Consider the following 22,341-nt stretch of genomic DNA (forward strand, 5'->3'; position numbering starts at 1 on the left):
TTCCAAGGCCTCAGGTATGGACAGCTTGCTGTATTTCTTATGCACCTTCTTTGTCGCGCCTTTCTGCAACTCCGTTAGTTGGCTAACCTCCCTTCGTGCTACTTTGATCTTGCCCTCTAGCCTCCTTCTCCATGGAGGGTACTGCCCCTTGTGGCTGTTCAACTTGTAGCCAAGCATCTCACTGATCACTGCTGCCGTAGTGTAGATCAGCTTGTTAGTGTCGGTAATCGTGGTTGTAGGTATCATCCGTAGTGCTGCATTAACATCATCTAGCAGACCTTCTGAGGGTACTTCACATAATCTGTATATATATATGGCCTGCATTTGCATTTGGTCAGATCTTCAGACAGGTCTTATACATACATATATATATAACTTTTTTATATAGATGTGTGTGTGTGTGTGTGTGATACTCCCACACATCTTAATTCAAAGATATGTGAAGTATATTCAATTATAGATGTCACTTTTTGAATATAATGCCATTTTAACATTTGTTGTGACACAGTTCATAAAGTTGGTCATTAAGTGACAAACACAGTCTGAACAGCATCACTCACTAACATCAGTGATCTATGAAACACTGTGACTGTGACCACACATGATACAGTTTTACAGTCATGGTGCTGTTCTTTGAGTTGAGATGCTGAGTTGTAGTCCTTGTGATTTTGTTTTGTTTCCTATTTTAATTTGAGTGATGCTTTTGTCTCTCCCTGTCTAATCTCTCTGCGTTAGTCGTATTAACAGCAATGAGGGAAATCTGATCATGTTGCCATTGTGAGTGGCTGTGAGCACTGACTGCAAAGGTTTTGCTTATTGTGACACCCGATCGTGGTGAAATGATACATTCAAGAGCAAATTAAGGAGCAGTTTAAGATGCTTTGCCAGTTTTTACAAGAGGAGACAGAAAATTGGCAAGAATTACTCTTCTATAGGATGAAGAGAAGCAAAAAAGTAAGAAGATAAAGGAAAAGGTTGAGGCTCTGAGCAGAGATAGTAGTTCAAGACAATCAGACCCACAGAGGACTATCTGAGAGCTAATGAAGTATAGGCCACACTCAACACAGTCCATCAGTGCCCTCTGCTGGAGGATTCAGAGCTGGTCTCAGGGCCCCTTATAGATGCAGACCAACACCTGGGCATCCTGACCAACAACATCTGGCAGAAGATGAAGGCGATCCTCTCCTACACTCCTGTGATTCTGGATCCAAACACATTTCATCGACAACTCGTCCTGTCTGAAGATCTGACCAGTGTGACATTTGGAGAGAGGGAGCAGCTTTCTGAAAAACCCAGAGACTTTTTGACAAATCCAGTTGTTTGGAGCTCTGAGGGCCTTAACTCAAGGATTCACTGCTGGGATGTTGAGGTTCAGAATTATAAATTCTGAACCCTTGGTGTGATAAAGGAGTCAGTTGGGAGAATACAAATACAGACTGGATACTGGGTATTATGTCTCCTTGATGGAAAATACACAGCAAACAGCCTGCCATCTACATTTAAGGTTAGAGTTCAACTGGTTAATTGGCTGCAGGTGTGAATGTAAGCAATTATTGTCTTCTGAAAAGTCTTCACATTTTAAGTTTTCAGTACAGTTAATCTCTAACTGTACAACATCTTTATAACCCCTTGATGCATTATGCTACAGAAAATTGAAAAACATGCAGTTTCTACTGTTGTTCTTCCTTGATGTTGTGCTGATGGACTATTAGGGCAGGTGTCAAACAAAGACATTAATATTATCAACTTTGCTGTTGATCATGTGATGAGTCAAACTGTGTGCTATAAAAAGAAATCTATACAAGTGCTGATTTTAACATGCAAACCACACAAGAAACTATTGATAAGAAAGTACCTCTGCAGTAACACGCACCTACTGCATAGCATGTCTGTTGCTGCCAGCAGCACCACATCACACATGCAGCAGCTTTATAAGCATCCAGTCCAGAGATCCTCCACCACTTGAGTCCCTTTGAGACTTTGATCACAATACATGACAAAATGTTTTCATACATCTAACCACACAGTAAATATCACTTCACAGTTAAAGCTATGAGACAAAAAAGAACGTGTTGAGGGTGTAAGTGGGCAATAGGATGCCTTTACTTATTATTAAGGAAGCATCTCCAGACACCCTACTTTAATCCCTGTTGGGGTTTTAAATATATAGATGTGAATACAGCTCATCAATCACTCACATCCAGCAGAAATAACCAGAACAGGTCTACTTTAAGCACAGCTGCTAAATTTGATTCGGAAGCTGAAGCTGATGGCCAGCTGACCAGTTTAAAAATCTAAGCATTCTGTTTTTACTCTGAAAACCCTGACAGGAAGTGGGGATTTCCATCCCTGCTTCTTTTATATTTTTTTCTTCAGCATTTTGACCAACTACTGTTTCCTTTTCTGTTTTCTTTTCTTCTGCTCTGACACCTCTAAGAGTAGTGCATCCAGTGAGCATTGCCAACCTTTTAGTTCTGGTGTCTGTTTGAACTTTTAGACATTTATGTTTAATCTGTAAAATTAATGTGAAAAGCAGATCACAAGGCAGCCTAAAGTTGTCCACGTTTGCATTGACATAGTAAAGTTGTAAGCTCATTAACCACAATCTTGAAGACTTTTTGCCAAACAGTAACTCATCGAAGCAAACTGTTATACAGAGAGAACAAAGAAACCTGTAAAGTTCATGAAAGTCATTCGACGAAACCAACATCAATAAAGATGCAATTATCAGGATTTCTGTATAAAAACTGATCAAATTACTGAGTGTTATGTTATGCAACTTATATTCAGGTGGATACAAACATGACTTAACTCAAAACATTCACATTTTCATGAAGTTTTTCACAGCTTGTTTTGGTGCCCTCATTAATAAATTGCAGTGGCTTTAAAAGACGAGTGTGTTGGATTAAGTGGTATCTATTGGCGATAAAGATAATGGTTTAGAGCTACCACAGTGCAGAAGTTTGAACTAGTTTCCTTATCACTGAAATGTGAGTTAATCCATCAGGAATAGAAGACTAGTCAACTTTCATCCTAAACCTTAAAATCTGAGATCACTGAGACCGTTTCACCACGATGGTTCCCTCCTTTTTGTGCTTACTGTGGAGCTGCAGCAAATCTTTAAAGAGAAAATCACAGATGAGATTTGAGTTGAGAATGAAGAACAGTTCATTGTTCTAGAATCTAGCAGATCTCCAGCAGTCACTCTATCTTAATTGCAGAGAGCAGTTCTGCCTGTTTGGATTTTTCATTACTAAAGAGAAACTCATTGATTCCCAAAGGCTGCTTCTCATGAGAGAGAGATATGAATCCTAAGCTGAAGAGAAAACAAACTTTCAGGTTTGAGTTTGTTTGTCGTTCACTCACCCAACACAGATCACCTAGTGTGAAGCCATGCTGATGAAAGATGCTTGATTCAGGCTGCACATCACAGATGAATAATCAGATCCTCAGCAGAAAACTGAATACAGATCTTAAAAAAAATATTTGAAGATTTTGGTAGTCCAGGATCATATTGACCAGATTTTTGCATACAGGTAAACAGTCCAGAGAAAAAGAGGTATTGCACTTGTTAGGTTCTTTTTTTTCTTTGAGAGAAGATGATGTTAAAGTTTTAAAAATTTATTTAAAACACACACACACACACACCCTAATATGGCCATAATAATTTTAAGCTCCTCTGCTGTAGAACTGTAGAAACCCGGTGAGTTTGCCAGCGAGTACTGCAGGGTCTGAGTGAAGTTTCTCTACTTTAAAACTTGTATAAAATCACATTGTCTTTGTTTTCTTAGAAGAGATAATGATACAAGACACGATTTCATTTGTTTTGTGGCTATTTTGCTGATTCCATTTACATCTGTGGGATTTTCACGTACTTCACTGAAGAAGTATGTGCCACCCTGCCCAGACCTCTAATCCCTCCTTTTCCCCTCTACATAAAAGAGGCAGTCAACACATTATACAGCTGAATAGTAACATTTCGCTCGCAAATGTTAAACACTCGCAGGGCTGTAGTAGCTACCACTATAAGCATACTTTTCTTTTTCTCCCTCTCTGTAAACCTTGTATGGTAGATGTTACTCTCATTCACTCATGGACACAAGTTGCAGATGAGAGAGGGGCGGTCCCTGTCTTCCCCACAAGATTCAACCTGTGGCACAGAATACATCTTCCATCAGTATACCATCTTAAAGGGAAGGTTATGCTTGTAACATTTAACTTTTTCTTAGTTTTATTTTTCTTACCCAAAGTCACTGCTGAGGGGTGAGAGAGCTGCATGCGGTTAGCGAGCCACAGACTGACGACGTTTGGGCCAGTTGATACATAATGATGTCCTACCTGGTGGCTGGTGTTAGAATTTTATTTTTAATTTTTTTTTTATCTTAAATGCTTATATAGCTCATTATTTTACACATTTATGTGTGATAAATCTGGTTGATGGTGGTTACATGTTTATATAAAGTAAAACTTTTAGCATAAACAAATCAACGGACCAGTGGGATTTTTCAGAAACAGGAACATAAAGCAAAGTGGAATTTCCCTACTTTTCTATTAGAAAGACAGTTTCCTCTTACAGTCCACAGAGCAGCATGATGACTATGAAGATCCTGCTGGGTGTCTTGTATCTCTCAGGTCAGTAATTTGTTTTGTCTCCCTTTCGCGGTGCTTATTGCTTTGAAATACTATTAAAAACAGCCATCTCAGATGTCCAAAGTGGTTCATTATAATATTTTCCTCACAGGGTGGCTCATCCTCTCCAAATGCCGTCAGTACCACTTTGTCAGTGAGTCTTTTAATTGGTATGAGGCTCAGAGTTACTGCAGAAAGAACTACACAGACCTGGCCAGCATTGAAAACAGTGAAGAAATGAACCAACTTATCAATACAGTTTCATCTGCTGGTTACAACGCTGAGGTCTGGATTGGTGTTTACTTTGTTATATCTGGGTATTCTGCATCTCAGGTTGATGATTATTTCTGGAACTGGAAATGAACCTTTCTTAGTTTACTATTTTTGTGGGGGGCTTACAACAATTGGATGGCAGTGGTATAACAATTGTTCAGAGGAACACCCATTTATCTGTTACAATGGTAAGAAAAAAAGTTTTTTTACCCATAAAGATTGTTTGTATTTGATTTATTTTAATTCTAAGAAAACTCAAAATGACCTATTTGAATACAATTTCCAATTGCAGGAACCTCTTCAAATCACAAATTTATTGTTGTGAATGAAAGCATGGACTGGTTCAGAGCTCTGAGGTACTGCAGGAAGAACTTCACAGACCTAACCCCAGCTTGGTTTTCTATAAGTGATATGCAGACTCTGGCACCAAAGAAAGATCAAGCATGGATCGGCCTTATTGCACATCCTAACATTTAGTGGAGTGATGGCAAAGGCTCCTCATTCAGATACTGGGATAATTCTAAAAAAATGTTTGGTTTTTATGGTTTATTGTATGGTGCTGCAGATTTGAAGACATCAGGAAAATGGAGGCTACTGCCCAGTTACACAAAACTACCATTCGTCTGCTTTGACAACCTGCCAGCTCCTCTACCTACAACCACAAAAGCTCCTGGAAAATCAAATGTTCACAAAAAAGGTACCTAGTTACAGTTTTGAGATTTGAGAAAAATAATAAAGCTGGAAACTAATCATGACTGCTTTTGTTCTCTGTGTCTCAGTAATAAAAATAAACCTGAAGCAGGAAGACTCCTCTGTGGATCTGAATGATGGAGCGGTCAAAGCAAACCTCCTGAAAAAGGCAAGTCTCCACAATCCAGCTTTAAAATTCACCACATGGTGTGTTTTATATTTTGGTTTACGCACTGTGAGGTTTACAGGCGCATAATTCAACAATTTGCATACTGTGATCACTTTGAAGTACCCAGTCCTTCAATCCGTCATTACACAGTTTCAGCATTATTTAAGTATAATGATATTTTAAACTCTTAGATAAGAAGCTTTATATTGTTTTTCTTATCAATCTTAAAATGTTTCATTGACTGATCAGGCTGCATTGATTGACTTCAGATTGCAAAGAGAGGTCTGACTGTATAAAGGTCTGTGGGAAAATGCCATTATTTCGTACCTGGTCCATGACTTTAGTAAATACTTTCCTTAGTTTATGCTCTCAGGTCAAGTCTGATTTCATAAGGATGATATTCAGGATGAGTAAAAGACATGATGTGTTTTAGGATATTGTTACTTTTGGTTACTGATGGTCTTCACACTGGGTCGACCCTTGCTCATAGTATTTATGAGTGGGCTTCTGCATGAGAGTTAAACAAGTATGTAAATATGAAAAAATATGACATTTTCAGTACTGAGGAATGTTTATAAAATTCTGACATTTACAAATGAATAGTTTTTCTGAATGACAAAAGTATTGTTGGTACTTTGATATGAAAGGTTTGTGAGCAATAAATGATCGTTGATTTTTGTGAGGTAAAAATGTGTTTTTCTTATTTTTTTGTCACTGGAGGTCTGTTACAAAATATGCATGGTTTGTGTTTCAGCTGCAGGACAAACTGAATGAGAAAGGACTAAATGGAGTCACTCTGGAGTGGAGAAAGCAGCCTGATGGAGCCGTCTTCCATAAAGAGGAAGGAAGAAAAGAACATATGAAACAGGAAGAAACTGCAGTGTAATCCATTTATTTCAACAAAGTAACTGTATTCTGAATATCACCTTTTTAAACGGTAACAGAAGTTACAGTTACTCATATTTTGCATTTAAATACGTAATGCCAGTACATGTATTCTGTTACTCTCAACACTGATCTTATGCTAAAGGAGGTAGTCAAGGAAGCACTGAAGCTCCCTCCCTTAGTATTGGGGAATTTGGAAAACATTGTAGTGTGATGTTTTTTGTATAAAGCTTCTGTACTCACTACGGTTTCACTCTCCTTCAATATTTTATTTATGTAAATGATGCTGCTAACAACTTTGTTTTTATTTGGGCTTTGCCGGGATAAAATTTACATAGCCTGACACATAGGAGTGAAGTTTAGATTCTGATAAAAGCTACTTTTAGCCAGTCCCTTATTCACATGGCTTTCCCACAACATTAATACTATTGATACTTTGCTCTATAAAAGTTTATAAGCTATATTATTTTATACATTTGTCTTGTTGTTACAACTTACTCAAATGCTGATTTATGAATGTCATAAAACAAGCTTATAATTTTTATTTCCTTTAAATGTGTGTGTGTGTGTGTGTGTGTGTTTTACCTGTTTGATCAATTGCAAATCCTCCAAGGTCTATGACATGGCTGCTCCTGATCTTTGCTGTCAGATGCAGATTTGTGTGAGGTAAAATGCAGATTGCAGTCAATTGAGTTCTGTTTTCTTATCCCCACCAATTCAAACATATAATCCTAGCCATGATGGCTGCGAGAGGACAAACGTGTTTTAGCCAGTCAAGAGAGATAAGAAACTAAGATAAAATTTAGCCTGTACCATAATGCTCACTGCAAGCCACGTGTTTCTACTACTGTTTGGATTGGATCCAGATCCAGCTCAGAAATCTCTGTGGAAAATTGTCAGTCTACTGTGGACCTCAGCTGTCAATGCCGAGTGAGAAGCATCCACCTTTAGTTCCTCTGGAAAAAGCTGTGAAACTTTGAAATATGAAATTTGTCCAGTACAGGTCAAGAGTCAGAGCAGCTGACTTCTGGCCAATGACAGCTACACCAGCTTCCATACAGCCATGAAGCAGTTTAGATTTATGATATTTATGCTTAAAACGTTCCTTTTAGACAAAGCACATAGTTAGGGTTGGGTCAGATGACTCTGAATTCTCATTTCTAGAGCTTTTGTTTAAATCAGCGGTCCCCAACCTTTTTTGCACCACGGACCGGTTTATGCCCGACAATATTTTCACGGACCGGCCTTTAAGGTGTCGCGGATAAATACAACAAAATAAAACTAGTACTGGTACCGAAAAAAAGAAGATTTATTCATAACACACGTGAAAAGACCCAGGAAAACCGAGTTAACGATAAAAACGATAACAAAACAACGCTGAAAACCGATAAAAACCCTGAAAACCATACATTTCACACCTGAGCCTCAACTCTCGCGGCCCGGTACCAAACGACTCACGGACCGGTACCGGTCCGAGGCCCGGGGCTTGGGGACCGCTGGTTTAAATAATATTGTGGGGTTACCTTTGAGCATCTGAAAAAAATATTTTAAAGTGATTGATATAATGTATGATTTATCTGAGGTACTGGTGTAGGGGCAGGGATAGCTCAGTAGGTAGAGTGGTGGCCCCATGATCGGAAGGTCGGGGGTTCGATTCCCCTGAACAGCTACCCTGAGGTACCCCTGAGCAAGGTACCGTCCCTACACACTGTTCCCCGGGCGCCCAAAGGCTGCCCACTGCTTCACTGAGTGAATGGGTTAAATGCAGAGAGGAATTTCCCCACGGGGATCAATAAAGTACACTTTCTTAATATGTGGAATGAGCTTCTAAAACTGTTTTTATAATATCAGTCAGTAGTGGCATAAATTGATAATCACAGATGACCTATATTTCTCCTTTTCTGAACTAGAAAAAAAATCTCATGCATTTGTATCATCACACCTAGATTATTGTAACTGTAATTACCTTTTTTTAAACCATACAAGTGATTACCTCTATTTTATTTTCTTAACACTGACTCCAAGGTGATTTTAGATTTCTTTTATAATTCTCAAAATTGCATTCAAGTCTCTGAATGGACAAGTTCTAGATTACATCCCTCAACTCTTTTTTAAACATGCTGCTTCTTGCTATTTTCACTCACAAGCTCAAAATCTATTAGTTGTCCTTTATGTAAGACTGAAGACAAAAGGGGACACATACTTTCAGCCTGGGGCACTAAGGCTCTGGAACAGTAATAAAATCAGGCAGATTAGCTCTGCAGCAGTATTATTAGAAGAGTTACTGAAATGCGTTCAATTATTTTACATTTAAAGACAAATTACTGTACTGTTGGAAATAAACATAGAAAAATTAAAAACATCAAGCACTCTACTTGAAAATCTTTTATTTACTTTGAGCTTCATATATGAACTTTGCACATTTTTTCAACAAACCAAGTTGACTAAATATTTGGTTAAGTAAATATTTCAGTAAAGGAATTCCTGTAACACATTTTGCATAGACAAACAGAAAAATTGTATTTCGTAGAAAGAGGATGATAACAATGTACCTACATTTTGGTTACATAGCCAGACTTTCCTCTTCCAGTCCACAGAGCAGCATGATGATTGTGAAGATCCTGCTGGGTGTCTTGTATCTCTCAGGTCAGTGAATTCTTTTGTCTCCCTTGGCCAGTCCTTATTGCTCTGATATGTTGTAATACAGCCAGCTTACATGTTGAGAGATGTTCATCATTCATATTTTCCTCACAGGGGGGCTCGTCCTCTCCAAATGCCGTCGGTACCACTTTGTTAATAAGCCTTTTACTTGGTATGAGGCTCAGAGCTACTGCAGAAAGAACTACGTAGGCCTGGCCTGCATTGAAAACAGTGAAGAAATGAACCAAGTTATCAATACAGTTTCATCTGCTGGTTACAACTCTGAGGTCTGGATTGGTGTTTACATTCATTTACAGCGGCATGCTGCATCTCAGAATGATGATGAGTCCTGGAACTGGAAAAAACAAATTCAAAGTGAACCTTTCTTAGTTTCCTATTTTTGTCAAAGCATTTCAGTGAGTGGACAGTGGTATTCCAACTGCTCAGTGGAACATCCATTCATCTGTTACAATGGTGAGAAAATAGCAAAGCACTGTCTTTTCCAATAAAGATTCATTTTGATTCATTTTCATTTACCCAGAAAATTCAACATGACCTATTTCACTACCATTTCTAATTACAGGAACTTCGCAGAGTCCTCAATATGTTCTTGTTAATGAAAGCATGGACTGGTTCCGAGCTCTGAGGTACTGCAGGGAGAACTTCACAGACATAGCCAGTTATTCGATATCTGACAGTCAGTTGCAGATACTGCTGCCAAATGGGGATCGAGCGTGGATAGGCGTCATTTCATATCCCGAAATTCGCCAGAGAGATTGTGGCAACTCTTCATTCAGATACTGGGATGACTTCGGAAACATTCCGAGCATTTTTCGCTCATTGTTTGGTGTTGCAGATTTGCAGAGATCAGGAAAATGGAGGTTAATCGAGTATTTCACAAAAATACCATTTGTCTGCTTTGACAACCTGCCAGCTCCTGGAAAGGAAAATGTTCAGAAAAAAGGTGCGTACGTGTTAATTTTTTACAGCAAATTTTGGTTTAGTTTAAGTCATAATTTAGTCTTTTTTTTGGGGGGGGGTCATAATTTACTCATCAAGATTATTTTGGTAGTCTAGATTTAACTGAATAAATATCATAAGATTACAGTAGACTAAATCTAAAGTTGTTTTAGTTCTCTAACATATAAAGTGTTAAAGCTTGCTGTGTTTTTACTGTTGAGAGTTGCTTCACAGGGTTTACAAAGAATCTTATTTTTTACATGAAATGCAAAATGTGTCCATATGTCTACTCTTCTCTTCCTCTAAACATTAGCATTTTATCATATTTTCTTGAGAAACTGGGAGCAGGGGAGTTAGTGGTGTTTACAGTGGGCAATCAAACGTACTCCTTGATGCAATTGTCCCGGGACTTCTACTCGGTATTTTGTGTTTCTTGTATTGTTTGCATTTGATGTTATTATGTTTTAGGTCCACTGTTTATTCTAAGGGTCTCTAGGTTGTTCTGTTAAGGTTATTAGATTTCCCCACGTATCTGTGAGTCCCCATGCCTCGTTTCTCCTCCGTGTGTTTTATTCCATGTTTTCCCCAGCCCGTTATGTCTGTGCTCTCCCCGTGTTCTCTCCTCCCCTCCTGTCTGCGCCTCTGAGTACTTCCTGTTTAACTTTGACAGTCTCCCGTCAGTATGCGTCATGTTGTGTTTGCTCCTGCCCTGTCTCGTTATGATTATCTGTGTCAACTGTGTTCCCCGTGTGTTCCCATGTCCCTCGTTATCCTTCCGTGTCGCGTCCTCCCTCATGACTGTGTGCCCTGCCGTGTCTTTCCTCGTGAGTCAGTTCATTTAGAATCTCCCAGTGTTGTCTCGCCTTACTCTTCTGTCAGCAATAAAGCTGTATTTTGAGTTCAGTCCTGTTTCCCGTGAGTTTGCGTTTGGGTCCAATTCCTGCGCACGGCCTGATCACGACACTCGAACCTTATTGCAGATTATTTCTGATTGGATCACTTCCAAACTTTACATTTCATTATAATTTTGTTCTTGCAATTTAGGTTTTTGGGGTTTTTTTGGTAATGTTTTCTTTTTGTCAGAAAAAAATATTATTGATTAAAAACTATGATGAAAATTATTGGTCAACAAAAATTTTGAGACCCAAAAATAATAAAACTGAAAACTCATCATGATTTCTTTTGTCTTCTCTTTCTAAGTAATAAAAATGAACCTGAATCTGGAGGGCCTGTCTGTGGATCTGAATGACAGAGCTGTCAAAGCAAACCTAACAAAGGCAAGTCTCTGCAAGTTCTATAAATGACAAAAATATTATTAGGACTTCGCTGTAGTAATGCAATATGATTTTGTGCCTTATCTAAATGCTGAGATATAAAATAATGTCAGAAGTCAAGCTGATAATTTTGATAAATCCTTCAGTCTTCATGACCTTTGCTGTCAGAAGCAGCCTTTGTGAGGTAAAAGCCTTTTTTGTGTGTTTTTCGTCACCTGGAGGCTTTAAATTGTTTACTGTTTGTGTTTCAGCTGCAGGACAAACTGGAGGAAAAAGGAGTGAATGGAGTCAATCTGAAGTGGAGAAAGCTGCCTGATGGAGCAGTCTTCCATAAAGAGGAGAAAAATACTAAGAAGGAAGAAAAGAAGAAAACTGAGCTGTGAATTTTAAAACCAACTTTACTGCCGCTTACAGCTTAACAAATTTATCAGAGCACCATCTAGTGTAAGGTTGCTGATTCTCATTCCCACCACTTCACAACTGGCTGTGAACCACTCAAGTGCGAGCTGGAGGCCATCACGTGATGAAGCCAAAAGAACCACATCTGCAAAAAGCAGAAATGACATTCTGAGACCGCCCAAGTGGAAGCCTTCCGCCACTTGGCTACGTGTAGAAATTCTATCTGTAAAAAAAATCATGAACACAGTCTGTCACAAAGGACAGCCCTGACTGAGTCCAACACCAACCAGAAATGCGTCCAACTTATTGCCGGGTATATGGACCAAGCTCTTGCAACAGTTTTATAAGGACCAAATGGCTTAGCAACGGGCCACACACCCCATACTCCTCAAGCTCCTCCCACAGAATATTCCAAGGGACATCATCAAATGCTTTTTCCAAATGCACATAACACATGTAGACTGGTTGGAGAAAAAAATAAAAATAAAAATACATAATATGAATATGACTGCTGCAAATTTCCCACCATGCATCACTTATCCCATTTGGCCTGAAGCAAACATTGCATTTAGGATAATCATAAAGCGTGTAACATGAAAATCACCATCATAAAGATCTCAGGAAGAAGCAGTTTTTATTGTTAGATGTTCAGAGTTGTTGGATGATCAATCACTGGATGGTCCCAGTATATTTTATGCTAAAGGAGGCAATAAAGCAAGCATATAAGCTCCCTTCCTTAGTATTTGGAGAATTTAGAAAACACTTTAGTGTGATGTTTTGTTTGTATGAAGCTGCTGTACCTAGTGAGGTTTGGCTCTGCTTAAACCTTTTATATATGTAAATGATGCTGTTAACAGTCCCTGCCTTGATAACGAAAAACAAATTTTATCAGAGCTTCACTGGGATACAGTTTCCACAGCCTGACACATAGGAGTGAAGTTTAGGTTCTAAACAAAATCTACTTTCAGTCCCTCACGTGGCTTTGCCACCACATACAGTATCTCACAGAAGTGAGTACACTGCTCACATTTTTGTACATTTATTATATCTTTTCATGAGACAACATTGAAGATTTGGCACTTTGATACAATGTAAAGTAGTCAGTGTACAGCTTGTATAACAGTGTAAATTTTCTGTAACCTCAAAATAACAATTCTTTTTTTCAGATCGTCACAGAATTCTTTGCCATGATGTGTCATGTTAAACTTCCAGTGACCAGTGTGAGAGAGTTTGAGAGCAATGACACCAAAATCAACACACCTGTTTCCCATTTGTGTTACAAGGTTATTATGAGACCTTGTAACACTAAAAGTCACATGACACCAGGGAGGGAGAGTGGCTAATTAAGCACAGTTTGGACATTTTGATTTAGGGGTGCACTCACTCTAGTTGCCAGCAGTTTAGGCAATAATGGCTGTGTTGGCTGTATACTTAGAGGGGACAGCAAATTTACACTGTTATACAAGCTGCACACTGGCTACTGTACATTGTATCAAAGTGAAAAGATATAATAAAATAATCACTGTATTTACAAAAATGCGAGGGGTGTACTCACTTTTGTGAGATACTGTATGTATTGAAGTCTATAGAAAAATGTCACTACTTCTCACTTATTTTATGACTTCAGTAAACAATTTATCAGTTTTTGCTCTTGTTGATTCAGGATGAGTAAAAGACATGATGTGTTTTAGAGTACGGTTACTTTGTGATTTAGTGCCCTAATTTCATAGTGAGAGTCATCCCTTGCTCATAGTGTCTATGAGTGGGCTGCTGTGTGGCAGCTAAGGTGTGAAAATATGAATATTTTAAAACTGAGAAATGTTCACAAAATTGTGACATCTATAAATAAAAGAAACATCTAAATGACTAAAATTATTGTTATTTCTTCACTCTCAAAGGTTTCTGCACAGTTAATTTAAAACATTCATCTTTTCAGTCAGATGCAGTGAGGTAAAATGTAGATTGCATTGCAGGTCTGTGAAAGATTAACAGCTGAGGTAAACAGTAGACTGACAATGCTGAGTGAGAAGTTTCCACCTTTAGTTTCTCTGGAAGAGGCTGTGAAAGTTTATGAGTGCAGCACAGATCAACAGTCAGAGCAGCTTATTTCTAGCCGATGACAGCTACACCAGCTCCAATACAGCCATTAACCAGCTGCCAGTTTAGATTTGAGAGACAGAAACACTGAATTCTCTGCTCTGAAGCTTTTTTTGGTTTAATATCTCAGTGAATGAAGATGAAACAGGCCTTACTGGGCCATGTAATGGTCTGTAAATTGCCCAGTTACCTTTGAGTGTCTATAAAAGACTGCATTTTAAAGTGATTGATAATTTATCTGAGATGTAAGAAAAACAAAATCTTCAAAAACCATATTTTGTAGAGGCACAGAACCTAGATTAGGAAAAAAGGAGAGTTGTGGTCACTAGCTGATGCATTGTAAGTTCAGAAGCATGCTAAAGGGGATGAAGCTAATGTAGTCATGTTATAATATTGTAGATACTGTATGTGAAATTGGTTAATGGCAAAGTTTGCTGAAACACTGGATGCATCAGGAGTAATTTGGGGTTAAGTATCTCTCCCAGGGTACTGTGACATGTGTACTGGAGGAGCCAGGGATTGGACCACCAGCCTTCTAATTTTGTCCATCTTTGTCTCCTCTTCAGAACTAGAATAATTCTCATGAATTGTGTCATCATGCCTAGATTATTGTAATTGCTGTGTAATTCTGTTTTTTAAGCCACACTAGCAAGTGAGCTCACATCTATTTTATTCTCTTCACACTGACTCCAAGCTGATTTAAGACTTCCTTTTAAAGGTCAAAATCTATTATTAGTTGTCCATGATGACAAACACATTACACATTAAGGCATTGAGACTCTGGAACAGTTTACCACTCCAGCTCATTTTGGTTACTATGGAGTTTCTTATAAAAACATTTAAACACTTTTCTCTTTAAATCGGGCCTTCTGCTGACATGCTTTTGTTATTTAGCCACTCTCTTAAGTGATGTCCACAGCAGTGTAATCCCAGCTTCTAGTGTGGTGTTCCACACTGTTTGTCATGCAACAATCATCCACTCTCTTAAATAGTGGCTGAGCTCTGGAGCAGTATCACTAATTAAATTACTGAAATGAATTACATTATTTTAAATTTAAAGAAAAATCACAGTAGGCGGAAATACCATGGTTAGAAAAGAAGATCTCTACTTGAAAATCTTTTATTTACTTTAAGCTTCAAATTTGAACTTTGCACATTTTTCAACAAACCTAGTTGACCATGGATTTAGTTTATGAAATAGTTCCATAAAGGAGTCCCTGTAACACATTTTGCATAGACAAACAGAAAAATTGTATTTCGTAGAAAGAGGATTATAAAAATTTACCTACATTTTGATTACATAGCCAGACTTTCCTCTTCCAGTCCACAGAGCAGCATGATGATTGTGAAGATCCTGCTGGGTGTCTTGTATCTCTCAGGTCAGTGGATTCTTTTGTCTCCCTTGGCCAGTCCTTATTGCTGTGATATGTTGTAATACAGCCAGCTTACATGTTGAGAGATGTTCATCATTCATATTTTCCTCACAGGGGGGCTCGTCCTCTCCAAATGCCATCAGTACCACTTTGTTAATAAGTCTTTTACTTGGTATGAGGTTCAGAGCTACTGCAGAAAGAACTACACAGACCTGGCCTGCATTGAAAACAGTGAAGAAATGAACCAAGTTATCAATACAGTTTCATCTGCTGGTTATAACTCTGAGATCTGGATTGGTGTTTACATTCATTTAGACTGGTATCATGGATCTCACATCAGTGATGATGTCTGGAACTGGGAAAACCAAACTGGGAATGAACCTTTCTTAGTTTCCTATTTTTGTCAAAGCGTTTCAGAGAGTGGACTGCGGTTGCATTACAATAATTGCTTCATGAAACATCCATTCATCTGTTACATGGTAAGAAAATAAGCATTGTCTTTTCCATTAAAGATTGTTTTGATGTATTTATGTTCGCAGAAAATTCAACATGACTTATTTCACTACAATTTGTAATTGCAAGAGGCTACAACAGATCTGAGTATGTTCTTGTAAATAAACGCATGGACTGGTTCAGAGCTCTGAGGTACTGCAGAAAGAAATTCACAAACATAGCCAATTATTGGTGTCCTTACACTGAACTGAAGCTGGAGCTGAATGGGGATCAAATATGGACAGGTTTTATTGGATTTCCTCACATTTACTTCAGCGATAGGACAAACTCCTCAATCAGTTACTGGGACAACTTTGAAAACATATTTGGCATTTCAGATGCTTTATATTTGCAGAGATCAGGAAAATGGAGGCTACTGCCTAGTAACACAAAACTACCATTCGTCTGCTATGACAACCTGCCAGCTCCTGGGAAAGAAATTGGTCACAAAAAAGGTACCTAGTAATAGTTCTGAGATCACAAAATAATAAAACTGAAAACTAATCATGATTTCTTTTGTCTTTTCTGTCTCAGTAATAAAAATGAACTTGAAGCAGGAGGACTCTTCTATGGATCTGAATGACGAAGCGGTCAAAGCAAACCTCCTGAAAAAGGCAAGTTGCCACAATCCAGCCATTTACCAGGGTGTGTCTTTTTGTCTTTAGATTCTGTGAGCTGGAGAGGTGTATAATGAAATAATTTGGGCTTATTTTGAGATAGACAGTCCTTGTGTAAAAACATTTTGATCTTTTACATAGGATTTGTCATTGGCTTGCAGGTCAGCACGTTCTCATCCCAAAATGTAACATTTTAAGCTATGTGACAAATTGTCGGTATGCTACACTTTCAGACACCCAACATGTCTCTATGCTACGTACTCGGAAACAGGAGGAAACATGAGAACCGTTTGGAATGAATCTGCACATGTACATTTATTATACTTTCATCACTTTGGAAAACACTATCTAGCACAAGGTTATGGTTGAGGTTAAGTTTAGTGCTGGAATACACGGCTGGAAGCCGGATTCCATCCACAACCCGGCGCATCCCTTAGGAACGCAGAAGGTTACTATTCGCATTCCTGAGGGACAACTCGGGATGTGAGAAATCGTCGGTATGTTACGCGCTCGGAATGAGAACGGTCTCTGCAGGTTGTGGTGGGTGACTCTTCAGATTGCAAAGCAAGATCTGATTGTATTGAACTCTGGGAAAATATCACTACTTGCTTTTTGACTTATGGCTTCAATAAACACTTTACTTTTCTTCTCAGTTTATGCTCAGTTATAAGTTTCTAATTATATTTCAAATAGCATGATATTCAAATTGATTCAGGATGAGTAAAAGCCATGATGTGCTTCAGGGTGTGGTTACTTTATGACTGACTGTCCTCATTTTCTTAGTGAGATTTATCTCTTGCTCATAACATTTAAGAGTGGGCTGCTGTGTAAGAGTTAAGGTGTGTAAATATGAGCTTTGACATCCTAAGAAATTAATAACATTCTGACATCAACAAGTGGTGTCTGTGTAGGTTCTCAGTCATTCATGTCATGGCAATCTAAGGAGCCTGGAAAGAAAAGCACCTGGTATTCATTAGGTTTCTGGAAGACATTTCTTCTGAGAGGCTTCTTCAGTTCAAAGACTAAATTATGGAGAGTTCCAGGTATTTAAGCCCTAGTGGGATGCCGATTAAGAGGACCATTGACCCACTATTGGTCATCTGCATAATCACATGGGCCAAGTTGTGATAAAGGGTGTGGATCATTATCAGCAGAGGTTTCGAGTGAAACCATTGTGAAAATTGCCTCACTGTATCATGTGACCCATTGAGATCAACTGATGCAAGATGTGAGTGGGTGATAAGGTGCCTGGGAAGGGATCTCAAACTGGATTATAGGTGGCAGAGAGTTGGTGTTGTAACTCACTCCCTCAGTTCGAGGATGGTCATTTCCAGTGGACATAGATGGCTTCTTTCATTCCTCTTTCAAACTGTCTGTCTTCTTTGTCCAAAATGTGAACACTGGCATTCTCGAATGAGTGACCTTTGTCCTTCAGATGCAGATGCACAGCTGAGTCTTGTCCTGTTTGTGTGGCTCTTCTGTGTTGTGCCAAGTGTTTATGAAGTGGCTGTTTCAGGGCCGTGCAGAGACGTTTATAGGGGCGGGTGCTCAAAGCTAAAAAGGGGCACATTGAACCAGGCTGAATAACAACAACAACACACATTCATCAAGAATCTAATATGGGATCGCATCATACTATATCACTGTTGTGAGGCAAAGCAAACGTAGCCTGTATTGCTGCTGCTCCTGCTGCTGATAGTGCTGGAGGGCAGGGCTGTGTTGATCTGAGACTGTAGACATTAAAAAGTCCATAGGAGAGATGGTAGCTGATTAAACAAGTGTCATGAGATAATAACAAAATGCAAAGATTGGTGACAGCGCTTGGAACCATAAGGCAACAAAAAACTGAGAAATAAACTAGACCCTGCCTGTGAATCACTCTTTGCCTCTCTTCCTCCTTCCATCCCCTCATCTCATCTATCACTCTCCACTTGCTGTCCATCTGAGAACAAGGCACAACTTGCTATTGCAATAAACTATTATTTAATTATCCACACCTAACAACTCTTACACTTAATAAAATGATGACAGAAAAATATTATAGAAGCAAAACATTTCAGTTGTGCTTATTATTATTTTTATACTGGAATACCTCTCCAACAACTGGTACATGTGTTAATGTTACCTGTGCTCTTTGTAATCCAGCTGCTGAGGGATCCACTGCCTTTAGTATCCTCACACAGCTCCTACTGTTTTCTCCTCATGTCCTTACCAGCCATGTCTGGACAATGTTATATTATGACTAATAATTCAAAAATCCATATACATAAAACACACACATGCACGCACACACAGTGACATTTTAGACCTTCTTCAGAATACTGTATATACTGTGGGCACAAGTTTGCATCATGGTGCTGATCCAGAATCCTTCCCTTATTATTTATTACTAGAGCTACAATAATAAAGCAATGAGGGAAAAAAAGTAATAAATTTATAATAATGTCTTTATGATGATTCCATTTGTTTCACTATCCACTCTGTGCAGGCAGAAAGCTTATTACATTTTTAAACTGTAGAGATACAATAATTTTGCTGCTGTAAAATCAGCATTTTGTCTTATTTAAAATATAAATCTAATATAATCTGTTTCTTAATGTATGTTCTTTAAAATACGACGTGTTTTTAAAATATTATAATTATAATAATCCATTATTATGTGGACATGCATATTAGATCGTTTTAAGTGAAATATAAGCCCTCCAGAAAGGCAGGAAAAGCCCTGTAACTTACTTTAAAACTAAATATGTTCCCTAAAACGGTGACAGAGCTACAGACCCATGACAGCCTTACCCAGTGAGCCAGCAGCTGTGACCAGCACTACTTGTGCAGTTAATAAAAGGACAGGTAAAGTTTGTCGCGCTGTTACACACACAGCACGCTCATTTGTTTCAGTTCGTCAGTTTCAACAAGACAGCTTACCAACGTGTACGTAATAAGCTAACACTCCTGTGTGCTGTAGACCAGGGGTCCCCAACCCCCGGGCCCCGGACCGGTACCGGGCCGTGAGTCGTTTGGTACCGGGCCGCGAGAGTTGAGGCTCGTACCGCACAGAAAAAATAAATAACTTACATTAATTTCATTTTATTTATTATCCGACTCTGAACAGTGTTTTATTTTGAAAAAGACTGAATTCTCTCATTTACTTCCGTCTATGACTGACTCTTGACGCATGTCAAGATACATTATTAGTAGCTAATATTAAACCTACAAGCTAGCAAAATGAGTAAAAAACAGATGTCTTTGGAGGGTTTCTTTGCAAAGGGAAAAAGGCCCAGTGAGGAGACAGAAGAAGAGTGTACGACAACCACTAAGAAAAAGAAAGCTGCATTTAACAGACAATACCAAAATACCTACTTGAAATATGGATTTATCGCGACAGGCGATTCCCACGCACCAAGCCCGCTCTGCATAATATGCGGCGACCGGCTCTCCAATGAGGCAATGAAGCCTTCAAAACTGCTTCGTCACTTGGAGACCAAGCACCCAACATTAAAAAACAAGCCTTTGGAGTATTTTGAAAGAAAAAAGCGGGAACAACAGGGACAGAAGCAATTACTGAGGGCCTCCACAACAACAAATACAGGTGCACTGAGAGCATCATACTTGGTGGCTAACCGTATTGCTAAGGCTAAAAAGTCATTCACTATTGGTGAAGAATTGATCCTTCCTGCCACTAAAGACATTTGCTGTGAACTTTTTGGGGAGGTGGCGGCTGAAAAGATAGCACAGGTGCCTCTGTCGGCTAGCACCGTTACTCGTCGCATTGATGAAATAGCAGAGGACATTGAGACACAGTTGTTGGAGAGAATTAATACATCACCATGGTACGCTTTGCAGGTTGATGAGTCTACAGATGTGGACAATAAGGCAATACTACTTGTTTATGTGCGATACCTTTATCAGGAGGATGTGCATGAGGATATGTTGTGTGCACTATCGTTGACAACCAAAACCACAGCTGCAGAACTATTCAGGTCACTGGATGATTATGTATCAGGAAAACTCAAATGGTCTTTTTGTGTCGGCATATGCACAGACGGAGCTGCTGCCATGACCGGACGGCTGTCTGGTTTGACTACTCGGATTAAGGAGGTTGCACCTGAATGTGAATCTACACATTGTGTCATTCACAGAGAAATGCTGGCAAGCCGAAAAATGCCACCAGAACTTAACAGCGTATTGAATGATGTTGTTGGAGTTATTAACCACATCAAAGCACACGCCCTCAACTCACGCCTGTTCGAGCAACTTTGTGAGGAGATGAACGCGGAGCACAGGCGCCTTCTCTTGCACACAGAAATAAAGTGGTTGTCCCGAGGGAGATCACTCGCCAGAGTTTTTGAATTACGAGAGCCGCTGCAGAGATTTTTCTCAGAAAAGAAGTCACCACTGGCAGCACATTTCAGTGACAAGGAGTGGGTCGCAAAACTCGCTTACATATGCGACGTATTCGGCCTACTAAATGAACTCAATCTGTCCCTTCAGGGGAAAATGACAACTGTCTTCAAGTTGGCAGATAAGGTAGCTGCATTTAAAGCCAAACTGGACTTGTGGAGACGACGCGTAAACAGAGGCATATTTGACATGTTTCAAACTTTGGCTGGATTTTTGGAAGAGACTCTGCCTGAGCAATCATTCTCCCAGCTAGTGCAGGATCACCTGTCTTTGCTTTTAAAAGAGTTCGAGCGCTACTTCCCAATCACAAAAGACCCACGAACCGACAAGGAATGGATCCGCGACCCATTTGTCAATAAACTGGGTGAATCCAGCTTGCCTTTGCAAGAAGAAGATCAACTTTTGGAAATAACGAATGACGGCGGCCTTAAAAGTATGTTCGAGACATCAGCTTTGCCGGTATTCTGGATAAAAGTCATGGCGGAATACCCCGAGATTGCCACAAAAGCACTAAAAACCCTGTTGCCGTTTCCAACATCATATCTGTGTGAAGCGGGGTTTTCTGCAGTAACAGCGACGAAAACAAAATTGAGGAGCAGACTGAACATAAGCAACACACTTCGGGTGTCATTGTCCCCCATTACGCCCAGGTGGGACCGTCTCGTTGCAGAGAAACAAGCACAGGGCTCTCACTGATTGAGCGTTATGGTGAGTTATCTATTTTCTTGTACTTTTATATTTGTTTTGTAGTTGTGTGTCCTATTTTGAAAGAAATGTTTACGCGTTACCATAGCAACCAGAGTATTAAGGGGGAGAGAGGAGGCTGTTACTCTCAATGTTGTTGGTGCATTTCAGGAGGATGCTGCTAATAAAGTTACACAATTACACAGTGAATACGCGTGTAATATTATATTTACAAAATGCCACAGTTTTTGTCTTGGTCGTATCATTTTATTTTGTTGTATTTATCCGTGACACCTGCCGGTCCGTGAAAATATTGTCTGACATTAAACCGGTCCGTGGCGCAAAAAAGGTTGGGGACCGCTGCTGTAGACTACAGTGTGCGCTGTACAGCTACTTACTGGTTTTGTCGCATCAGTCTGTGTGTCTGAGGTAGTTTGTGTTTCTCCTACAGCTCCGGACCGCAAAAATGCGCGTGCTCTTTGTGAGCTCGTTCCCGTCTCGTAACCAGCGCGTTCTGCCGTCAAGGGTGATCATTGGTTAATGGTGATCATGTGACTGATGCAAGCCAGATCCTTTTATTTAGCAAAAATGTGATTAATAGTTAAATATTATTGTTGAGGGGCACAGACAGGACTCCGCACGCACACACACATTAAAAAAAAAATTAAATTAAAAATTAAAAAAAAAATTGCCTCAACAAAAGGGCACTTTGGGCACCCATCAGGAAAGGGGCGGGTGCTCAAGCCCCTTCCGCTCCCCCC

General features: G+C 39.3%; 1 protein-coding gene and 1 long non-coding RNA gene across 3 annotated transcripts; both read left to right on the top strand.

The window, feature by feature from the left end:
* Positions 1 to 3,636: 3,636 nt before the first annotated feature.
* LOC109202270 (uncharacterized) lies at positions 3,637 to 5,762 on the top strand. Its single transcript, XR_002062245.2, has 3 exons — positions 3,637 to 5,090; positions 5,195 to 5,599; positions 5,682 to 5,762. It is a non-coding gene; the product is annotated as an uncharacterized LOC109202270 (long non-coding RNA).
* A 3,583-nt stretch (positions 5,763 to 9,345) lies between these two features.
* On the top strand, positions 9,346 to 13,313 carry LOC106098731 (L-selectin). 2 transcript variants are annotated; one of them, XM_019359377.2, is made up of 3 exons: positions 9,346 to 9,760; positions 9,870 to 10,250; positions 11,447 to 13,313. In XM_019359377.2, exons 1-3 carry the CDS (start codon positions 9,373 to 9,375, stop codon positions 11,548 to 11,550), a joined length of 873 nt encoding a protein of 290 aa, XP_019214922.1. In that variant the 5' UTR covers positions 9,346 to 9,372; the 3' UTR covers positions 11,551 to 13,313. The 2 variants fall into 2 exon arrangements, with proteins under 2 accessions (XP_019214922.1, XP_013130926.1); XM_013275472.3 differs by having other exon boundaries at positions 11,772 to 13,313.
* Positions 13,314 to 22,341: the final 9,028 nt, after the last annotated feature.

Source organism: Oreochromis niloticus, linkage group LG5, assembly GCF_001858045.2.
Source record: "Oreochromis niloticus isolate F11D_XX linkage group LG5, O_niloticus_UMD_NMBU, whole genome shotgun sequence".
Lineage (NCBI taxonomy): Eukaryota > Metazoa > Chordata > Actinopteri > Cichliformes > Cichlidae > Oreochromis > Oreochromis niloticus.